Source organism: Otolemur garnettii, unplaced genomic scaffold (genome assembly GCF_000181295.1).
Source record: "Otolemur garnettii isolate 467f Iridium unplaced genomic scaffold, OtoGar3 scaffold00057, whole genome shotgun sequence".
Classification (NCBI taxonomy): domain Eukaryota; kingdom Metazoa; phylum Chordata; class Mammalia; order Primates; family Galagidae; genus Otolemur; species Otolemur garnettii.
This window is the reverse complement of record NW_003852452.1, coordinates 8,942,634-8,953,550: the sequence shown is the minus strand read 5'-3', so window position 1 is coordinate 8,953,550 and position 10,917 is coordinate 8,942,634. Positions and strand designations below refer to the sequence as shown.

Here is a 10,917-nt window from a genome sequence, read left to right as displayed (position 1 = left end):
GGGCGAGTTCGTGCACGACGACGTGTGGGCGATCGTGAACAACCCCGACGTGCGGCCCGGCGCCCCGCTCCGCTGGGGCATCTTCACCAACGACTTCTGGGGCAAGGGCATGGCCGAGAACACCAGCCACAAGTCCTACCGGCCGCTCTGCGTCCTCACCTTCAAGTGAGTCCCTCACCTCGCGCTCGCTGCCGCCGCCTCCCCCTACCCTCCACCGCACCCCGGGCAGGGAGAAGTTGCAGGAGTGGCTCAGGGGACGTTTCTTTTCTGCCACCCTGACCCTGTACACCTCCCTCCTTCCCGGGCTGTCCTGGGCACTTTGCTCCTCGTGAATCTGGGCTCCCGGAGCCGTTCGGGCGGCGCGGACTGGGGAGTTGAGACCGAGTTTCTCAAGTGTCTGCGCTCTCGCGGGCTTCTCTCTCTGGGGGCAGGGCTGGGACCCAGCTGGTGGAAGCACCTCTGCGCCCCTTGACCCCTGCCCGCTGCTGACCAAGTGCCGCGAGCGCAGACCGGTGGGTTTCGGAGGGGTGGCGGTGGTGCGATGCTTCTGAAACGGGAATTTCTCCGAGGCTGTTGAGCAGCTTTGCAGATGAGGAGTCTATCAGCCCCTTAGGGGTTGCTTTCGGGGGAGATGAGGCGGGAGCCTTAAGCTTCCAGGGCAGCGAGGGTTTAGGGGAGGAGGCGGCAGGGGAAAAGAAGATCCTCCCCCACCCCCCATACACCCGCTGCGCACCCTTGGCTGCTCCCCGAGCCTCTCCAGCCCGTCAGACCCCTCCGGATCGAGACTCGATAAGGTGCAAGAGCGAACGGCGCAGAAGCCTGGGATTCTCCGGGCATCCTGGGGTCCTCACCGAAATAGTTTTTTACAACCTCAGAGTCATGATTCAGCATTTCTGGTGTGAATAAGTGTAAAGGGAAGGGAGAACACGCCAGGTTTTTGTAGGGTGGAGTATTTTCATGAATTCAGAAGCGAGCTCGTTTTAGAGGAGAGAAGGACTCAGTTGAGGGAAGCGCTGTCTGCTGCATCGTGAGCTTGACTCAACCCCTGATCATGTGGTTCAGCATTTAACCTATTTTAGTGCCCTGGACAAAACTGTAGCGATACATTGGTTCAGTGTTACTAGCGTTTTAAGCCTTTTCCAATGGGTGTAATAGGAGAACCTGTGTTTATGGTAATATCACTTGAGACTGGGTTGGCAGCTTAAAAACCCCGGTCTGGCCTGGAGGCCTGTGTCTCTTGACAGGTGGCTCTGATGACTTAGAAAAGGAGACCATAGCAGTTGGCAGCAATTCATGGGCTTTTGACTTAATTCTTTCAGTGAAAGTTTAATGTTTTTAAGAGGGTGAGAAAATTACACATTTGACTCTAAAGAGCACATTCAGTCTTAGAGCCATTTGTCCTCTTGGAAAGTTGTCCTGGTTTTCTACTGAAAGCTAATGTCAGCCTGGAGTGAGTTGCTCAGTTTTTCAAATGTTTCTCACAGTTTCTTTCTATGGCGTGAGATAATGATTTCACTTCTAGATTGACCTGCTTTTTTGTTTCTTACAGTGAGGATTGGTTTATTTAAGGTATGGAAGCTCACACCATGAGGTGTCCTGGAGTAATAATAGCCCTGGTCACTGGTCGGAGCGTTTACCATTTTAAAAGCTCAGGGTCAAATGCCTGTGCCTACTTGTAAAAGAGTAGAGTGTTTTCATTTCTCGACTTTCTAAACATTTTTTTTTGCTTCATGTTGGAGATTGGGGGTAGAGGAGGGAAGAGGGGAGGAAGGGAGATGGCAAGAGGGTGAGGCCACTGAGGAAGAGGAAAATGAGCAGAGTTGGCGGAACAGGGGATGGAGCAAAGGAGAAAGCGGGTTGGGTGCATGAGAGGGGGGCAGAGGAACTCTTCCCTTGTGGTCATTGATTGTAAAAAAGCAACCTGGTGTCTAAGATGCATTACCCTTTGCGTATTTTATATTGCTGTCTATGAAACATACACTTTTTGCTTGGGTGGGGAGGAAGAATGAGTTACAAATCTAGAGAGCAGCATAGAACTAATTGGAAAGAGGTTCTCCTTCCTTTTCAGAAAGAGAACATTAACTAGTCTTTCTTTCTGTGCTCACATGCATCGATTTAAGTAAGACCAGACAGCTTTTACTACGTAGTCACCTGGAGTGAAATTGCATCTTCTAGTGCAATAGCATAGTAAGGCTGGAGGACATTGATGACTTAGACCCACGTACCTGTAAAGGATGCTGCAAAGAGAGACAGAAGATCGCATCTTGTTAACTGTCCAGCATGAACCAAGCATTGGCCTAGACATTTTACATAGATTATATCTTTATAACTTTTATATTTATTTTAGATTCTTGCTGTGTCACCCAGGCTGGAGTGCAGTGGTATGATCAGAGCTCACAGAAACCTTGAACCCATGGACTCAAGTGATCCTCCTGCCTCAGCCTCCGTAGTAGCTGAGATTATAGGCATATGCCACCATGCCTGGCCAATTTTAAGTTTCTTTTCTTTTTTTTTTTTTTGTAGAGATGTGGTCTCCCTATATTGCCCACTGTGGTCTTGAACTCCTGCCTCAAGTGATCCTTCCACCTCAGCCTCCCAGATTGCTGGTGTTATAGGCATGAGCTGCTGCACCTGGCCAATTTTTATTTTTGATAGTGAAAACAGAATTCAAGTAGCTCTCTAAATATGTGCAGATCATTTTAATTGTATTTTAAATTATGCTTGTTTGAGCAAAATCTTTTGAGATTTCCAATCCATTAAGAAAACTCTTTGTATTGAGATAATTGTATATTCCCATCTAGTTGTAGGTAATAATATAGCAATCTCTTTTATCCTTTCTCCTTTTCCCCCAATACTAACACCTTGTATAACTATCGTACAGCATCACAACCAGAAAATTGACAATAGAGCTTTTATTCCGATTTCACCAGTTTTACATGTACTTTTGGAAATTTATTTATTTTGGTAAGTGTATATTTAGTTCTCTGCAGTTTCATCATGTGTGTAGATTTCTGAGACCACCACCACAGTAGAGAACAGGACAATTCCATTGGGAGGATATCTCCTGATTCCCCATCACAGCCATACACACCTTATTCGTAATCCTCTCACCCTTATTCATAACAACCACTAATCTAGTCTCCATCTCCGTAATCTTGTCATTTCAGCCATATTTATAAGTAGAATTGTATAACCTGAGAGCTCCCGGGATGGTGTTTTTCCCCCACTGGGCGTGTCTTCATTAGGCATTCCTTTCCATGGCTGACTACTATTCCATTGTGTGGATATACCACAGTTGTGTTTAAACCATTCGGGGAGGACATCTGAGTTGTTTCCAGATTTTGTCTATTATAAATAGAGCTGCTATAAAAATTCATTTACAGACTTTTGAGCAAATGTACATTTTTTATGTCTCTGGGATCAATGCCCAGGAGTGCAATTGCTGGGTCATATGGTGGTCTCATAGTTAGTTTTTATGAAGCTGCCAAACTATGTCCCAGACATTCCTACCAACAGTGTATGAGTAATTCAGCCTCTCTGTCTCCTTGTTAGCACTTCATATTGTTGCAGTTTTTTGTTGTAACTATTCTGGTAAATGTTTGGTGGCATCTCATTGTGGTTTTAATTTCCATTTCTCTAATGTCTGGTGATGTGAATGGAACATCTTTTCACATGCCTATTTGTCCTCTGTATATCCTCTTTGGGTGATTGTACCTTTGTAAATTAGTTCATTTCCTAAGTGGAGTTTTTTTCTTTGTTTTTTCAAAGGTTGTGTTTGGAAGTTCTCTCTATTTTCCTGGTGTGTGTCTCTGGGTTGGTGAATACTTTCTCCCACCCTGTAGCTTGTCTTTTTGTCTTTCCTAGTGTAAAACTCAAACCTATTTTTTATTAAAAGTAAGCTTATTATCTTTGATTCATTGAATATATGTCACACATGCTGAGAGCTAGAAATCTCTGTGAGAAGAAATATAATTGACATATGCATAATGCCTTTTGCTATGAAGGTACTGGATTATATTCTGATAAATAATAAAGGTACTTGCTTAGGTAATAAAGATTCTAATCACAATTTTTCTCGAATAAGAAATGAGCTAAAATTGAAATGAGGAAGGAGTTATCAGAACATGTATTTTTACTATTTTTGTGGAGGGGGGAGGGCTAGCAACAGAACATGAGCTTACCAAGATGTGATGGATTTGTAGGTAGCATGTCTAAGCTAAGTTGGAACTGTGTTTTTTAGAATTCCCTTGGCAGGTTGGTCTGTGTTAGAACTGGCCACAAAAGCAATTTCTGTGAGATTTGGAAGGTAGAATTGATGTGGCCATTATCACTCTGGGAAGGTGTGTAGATTATGGCTGTTGTCACGGAAGTGCTAGTGAATCCATCTGCTGGTGGTTTGCAGCAGCGGCCAGGGCTGCCTGCATCTCTCCTGCTCTCCAGTCTCCTCCTTCAGCTACTTGGAATCATGATGCAGGTGTGTGTGCAGCTTTGCAAGGAAGAGCAATGGATTTTTAGCAAGCTACTCTCATGATTAAGGTTGGAGCCTTAGGGGCAGTGGGAAATAGACATGTATTCTGGCTCATCCTTGTGGGTTCCACCTCCTCCTGGCCTTCCCCTACTTAAGTTCCATTTATCCCCCTTTCCAGAATGGCTGCCCTGCCTTTTGACTTACGTTGTAGACACAGAGACATCAGACTTCAGTGGGCTGTTCAGTCAGGTCCCCCAGTTGTGAAAGTTGTAGATTAAATCCCCACAGTAAATCCCTTCCTCTGACTCACTCCTGGTGGTTCTGCTTCTCTAGTCAAACCCTAACTGGTGCAGATGGACGTTTCTTTGCGTTCCTTGAAATGAATTTAGAATTCTACTGAACTTCTGTTTCAAATCAAATCCCATATCCAGTCTTTGCATACGATCATGCCCAAGAGCCGGCAGGAATATTTTTGGGCAATAGTGGAGCACAATCCACACATCTGTGAATCTGTAGCAGTAACCTTTTTAAAGTTTGCTTCTTTATTCCTCACTGGGCATGACCTGTTTGCAACTCTGAAATCAGGAAGAATGCTTAAGCTACTCTGTAGACACTTAATTGACCCAGAACCAAACCCCATGATGCCCATTAACTACTCCCCTGCTTGAAAAATGGCCTTGATTGATTTAGTTTAGTTTTATCCCCCTCGTCCCTCATGGGAAGAAGTTCCTGCTGAATTAGCAGTGCCATTCTTTTTTTTTTTTTTGACAGAATCTTACTTTGTCACCCTCAGTAGAGTGCTGTGGTATTATAGCTCACAGCAACCTCAGACTCTTGGGCTGAAGCAATTCTCGTTTCAGCTTCCTGAGCAGCTGGGACTACAGGCGCCCGCCACAACGCCCAGCTATTTTTACAGACGGGGTCTCCCTCTGGTTCAGGCTGGCCTTGAACCTGTGAGCTCAGATCCACCTGCCTTGGGCCCCCAGAGTGCTAGGATTACAGGTGTGAGCCATGGCACCCAGCCCGGCCCTTGCCATTCCTTTCTGAAAGCAAATAGAAGCAAACAGAAGTGTGTTTCAGCAAGAAAGAACCAAAGATTTGTTTAACACTAAGAATGAAGAAACTAAGGCAAATTAAAGGCCTTTAAACTCTCGGTTCTCCCTCTGTGTGTTTAGACTAGTAGATCATATTTGCTGTAAAATTTTTTTTCATTAAAGGCTTCTGATGATGATATAAGCCATAAGAGTGAAAGTGGGTGGTTTAAAATGTCAGAGCTAAAAAATAGAATATCTTAATATGTACAGCTGTATGAATTTGCAGCATTTTAATGTTTGATCTTGAGAGTTTTTGCAGCAGTTTGCATCTTTTAGTCACAAGTGGTGCGCCAACCATGACAGTAAGCACCAGCCTCCGTGCCCCAAACCGTAAAGAAATAGTGCCACGTTCCTTTGGGTTCTTTTCCTTTTGATTTGACTTCTGTGAGGTTTCAATTTGAACGAGTCTGTGGCAACAAGGCTGGCAAGTTTGTTTGCTAAGTCTGTCATAGGAAAGAAGTGAAGATTGTCTAGGTTTTTTGACTGATTGTTGTAGGATGTTCAATGACATAGCCAAGGAAAAGTACGATCGGAGGCAATAAAGATTTTGTAAAGAACAGCACAAGAAAAGCCTTCAAAAATGTTATGCTCCATCCATGTTAAGGTTATCTCTGAAACTCCAAGAAGAAGAGGTTGTGATTATCATCTGGTAAGATGTGGCTCAGCTCAGATGGAAGGTATGCTTTAGACTACACAGTCTGGGGCTGTAGGAGGGATGAAAATGAGAAGCATGTATTTTTGGATCCTGGAGTTTTTATAGGTGACTCCCTGAATGAAGGCTTGCAAGTCACCTTCTAAAGCAGTCTATTTTTATCAACAAATGTCTTTTCTTCTTTTAGAGCTATATTTATATTTTTCCTGACTTTGAGTATTTAGTCATCTTACTGAAAAAGAGACGAGAGGAAAGCTTGGTGATGTCAAAATCATGACAATGTTCCTTGCCCCAATGGTAAGATATGGTTTCTGTTCTCCTAAGTCCTGTTGGATCTGGTCCCTGGCTACCTCTGTGATCTCTAGCCCACCACTCTCCACCTCGTTCTCTACACCAGCATTCCCTGTCCTTTGCACAGGCCAGACCCGCTGCTACCAAGGGTTTGAAAATGTCAGTTCTTCTTCCTGAGTGCTCTGTTCCAGATCTGTGCACAGCTTGCTCACTCACCACCTCCACTCATCATATACTGCACCGTACAGGTCTTCCCCGGCCACCTGATCTACAGTCAAAATCACTCCTCCATCTCCCATTATTCCTTTTTTCCTCTACTTTGCCTGAGCATCCCTCATTACTGTCTAGAATCATTTTCGTTGCTGGTTTTTAAGTCCCCCCCCACTCCAGTATAAGCTCCATGAGGTATGCCTCACACACTTAGAACATTCATTCCCTGGCTTGCAGGGTAGAGGCTCAAGAATTGCTGTCTAAAGAAAGAATGAATATTTTATGAATTAGAAAAATAAATACATTTTTAAAAGAAATGAATCCATCAGTTTGGCAGTGCCCAGCTTAAATATTAAGGTAGGGCTGGACTTCTATGATATAAAGAAGAAGTCTGCTTGTTTTACATGTTGGCTGACTTAGCCTTTTTCTTTCACTCTCAAAGAGAAAAGTGGAGGCAGGTTAGGAATTCCCTTGGACACACCTCGAGGATACCAGGGCATTCTGCTTATTGAAAGGTTAAGGGGCAGCTTCAATTCTGAAAAGGATGATGGTGGCTTTCTATTGTGACCTGCTGGGACTGAGGGAAGATTGAACATAACTGATTGCTGGATAAATGCTGGAAAGGTCAAGAGTAGAGATAGCAACTATGTCTTCTGGGCAAAACCCAGAATTACAAGGGGTTCTCTCCATAGCCTGCTCTCTCAGAGGCTTACAATTCAGCCTTGGTTTCTGTAAGGAATGGTCATCTTTGTCCCAGTCAGTGAGGTAGACATGAAATAACATTTCCTTTGGCTCAAATAGAATACCAGGACGTGAAAATACTTTATCAAAAGAACTAACATGATGGTAGTTTCTCTTTCTCAGTGTTACATAATGAAGAGTTTGTATGTCTCTGTCCTGGGGTTGCTAGGAGGGAGCTTCTAAACTTAGGGAATTTCTTAAGTGCCTGGAGTTTCTCTGTTATTCACGGTAGACTTCTGTTATCACACCTGAGGTTTTTTTTTTTTGCTAAGGTGGAGGTGATGCATGGGAAGGCCTTGGGTTTGGCCAAGCTGGGAAGACCAATCGTATGATTAGAGGGGTTGGGGCTTTGAGCCACATGATATCAAGTCTAGTTTCCAACCTTCTGGGAAGGGAGAGGGTTTGGAGAGTGAGTTTAGTCATGTGACTGGTGGTTCAATCAATCAGGCATACATGACAATACCCCAGTGAAAACTCTAGGTATCAAAGCTTGCTCAAACTCCCTGGCAGGTACGTGTATGTTGATGTGCTGGGAGGGTGGAATGTCCTAAAAACACAGAATATTTGTACTTATGACCGTCACTAACTTGTTCCATAGGTCTTTTTCCTTTGGTCCCAATTTATATCCTTTGTAATAAAACTATAGTCAAAAAGTATAGTGATTTCTTGAACTTCATGAGTTGTTCTAGTGAGTTATCAAACCCAATAGAATTGTGGGAAGTCTTGATTTTTGTAGCCAGTTGGACAGAATTGCAAGTGGCTTGGGGACCCTCAAATTTGTGGTTGATGTCTGAACTGTGGGGGTTGTGGAGAACTTTGCCCTCAACCTGTGAAGTCTGTATTAACCCATGGTAGTGGGTGTGAGAGGGCAATGCATCCGGGTAGTCTACCAAACACACACCTTTAAAAGAAAAAAAATTGCTCAATATTGACAGCTTAGTTACAGTTAAAACTAAGATACTTGGATGGCACTCATAGCTCAGTGGGTAGGGCACCAGCCACCTGCACCGAGGCTGGTGGGTTTGAACCTGGCCCAGGCCAGCCAAAACAACAATGACAACTGCAACAACAACAACAACAACAACAAAAATAGCTGGGCATTGTGGTGGGTGCCTGTAGTCCTAGCTGCTTGGGAGGCTGAGGCAAGAGAATAGCTTAAGTCCAAGAGTTGTAGGTTGCCGTGAGCTGTGATGCCATGGCACTCTGCCTGGGGCGACAGCTTGAGACTATGTCTCTAAAAAAAAAAAAAAAACTAAGATACTTGGCTTTGATACTATTCTGATTTTTACTATTTGCTGACCCTATTTTGAGGACTTTGTCGTGGAACTTACTGTCTTCTAGAAGGAGCTGCTACTGATCTTCCAGTCATCAGTTTTCATGCCCTTTCTTTGGTCATATTGTTGCTCTGAGTAGTGAGGTGACAGTAATGACAATCAGTGTCCCTCGTGTGGGGCAGCTTCCTTAGGTGGAATGTGACGTGCAGAGCTCGGATCCCAACCGTGAATTTTGCCTTTGCTTCAGCGTGCTGATCTCCCCTCCGCACTGCTTTTTTGTTGGTGCCTGTGAATTACATCGTTTGGTGTTCCCGACACGTTAAGTGATGATGATTTACTGATTTATTTCTGATACTGGAGGGAATGCAGAAGAAGAGAACCGAAATGATTGAGGGCCAAAGGGATTTGCCTTAGAGGAAAAATGAGAAGGACCAGATGTTGTTATTTATTGGTTGAATGATCTAAGAAGACTATGGCAACCACTTGTAAGCAGTCGAGAGCTGTGATGATGGCAAGAGGTGGAGAAAAAGAAGATGAACGGCAGTAGAGGGAGACGGAGGAATGTGCTGTGTGTTTAGCATTGGGCAGTGGAACCCCCCCAGGAAGGCACAGGTGGACCCATCATCGGAGATGCCAGAAACAGCTGATAAAGGGGTACATTTGATTTTTTCTTTTCCCTAGTTTATAGTTCTTATTGGAAAAGGATGTGTGTTCTATTACCACCGAGGAAACGAGTTTTTTCTGGTAATCTTGATCCTGTGTAGCCTTCCCTTAAGCTTTGAGACCTTTCTTTCATTGATATTAGTGTGTCTTGCCTTGGACGACTTGGGTTTTGTGGGGCAGATCTCTGTGCCCCACATCAGAGCTACTTGACTTAGAATACCTTGGGATGGGCTCAGGGAATCAGCAATTGTAGCTAACATACCCAGTGATTAAGAAGATCAGGAATCACTGGAACTTAATAGGGGGCCCATGCTTAATGAGGTTAAGATGTCAGAATCTTGTTGGCATGTGGTAGAGAAAGGAGCCCAGAGGCTCATGGAGATAGGAAGGTTGGAATGCATTTATCACATGCTGCCTGCATATTCCCTGTCACCCCTTCACTGTATTTCCAGCAAGGACCAGATGGCTTTCCCTTCACTGAGGCATTGAGAATCACGTTAGTGAGGGAGCACCTGTGACTTTGAGAAGCTCTGTCATGGCTGTCTTCTGTAGGCCAGGTGTGACACGGGAGATGCTGCCGTGGGGGAGGGCTCTCCAGCTTCAGTGACGTGATGTGGTGCTGGAGTCCCAGAGCCAAGTGGCAGACCATAGTTGCCAAAGACAGGTGGTGCATTTACTAAGAACTGTGGCAGCCAGTGGGATGCAATGGTAAGAGAATGTTTTGACACACAAGGATCCCCGGTGGAGGTTAATTAACCACGTTGCACCTAGGATTGATGTAGATGGGGAGCCCTCAAAAATGTTGCTTGATCTATATTCCAGGAAAAAGTCCCGGTGCAGGACAGCAACCAGGCTTGAGTCACCAAGATGGAGAGTCATAACCTCTTCCCCAGTTTTTAGACCTACAGTTATTTCCTTGAGGTAGGGCCGTTTGGTTGAAGTGGAGTGGGGGTCCTTTTTGAGAGGAAGGACCCTCGTGTGTTCCGTGGTATAAATTTCTCTTTCAGGGATCCAGCCTGTTACTGTTACGGACTTTGTTGTAAGCCCTAGGCTCTGGGAGTGGGGGGACAGAGGGGGCAGGAAATGACCTTTTCTTTTTCCTTCTTGCCACCACCCCCACTTGGGTGCCAGATTGTGTGACCCTGTTGACCTTTCCTCTGAACGGATATGGCAGTGCTATAAGCCAACTTATCTGATTGCTGTGAGCACATGGCCACACCTTTCTTACAAGGTCCTGACCTTTCTTACAAGGAGGCAGAGGAAGTTCAGCTGAGGGGGGGAAATTTGTGTTTGTAATTGCCAAACTCTGGAGGGTTTTCAGAAAGTCAGAGGTGGCTATTGAGATAATTTCGCAAAAAATTCTTTTCTTAGTAAGTTTGAAGTGAGAAATGAAGGCTACACGCAAAAAATTAGAGATTCTTAGCGTTGAAAGGGAAAAATGGTCTTTTCCTACTTGCAACTTTATATAAATTAATTTGTTCATTCAGTAAACTATCTTTTAGAATCTGTTGTATTCTAAAATTA

General features: G+C 44.4%; 1 protein-coding gene across 1 annotated transcript in view; it reads left to right on the top strand.

The window, feature by feature from the left end:
* Nucleotides 1–6: 6 nt before the first annotated feature.
* TMTC1 (transmembrane and tetratricopeptide repeat containing 1) overlaps nucleotides 7–10,917 on the top strand; it is a 260,798-nt gene continuing 249,887 nt past the window's right edge. The window contains exon 1 of the mRNA XM_023514731.1: nucleotides 7–165. Coding sequence (XP_023370499.1) covers nucleotides 110–165 — 56 coding nt within the window. The 5' untranslated portion in view covers nucleotides 7–109. The remainder of the gene's footprint in view (nucleotides 166–10,917) is intronic.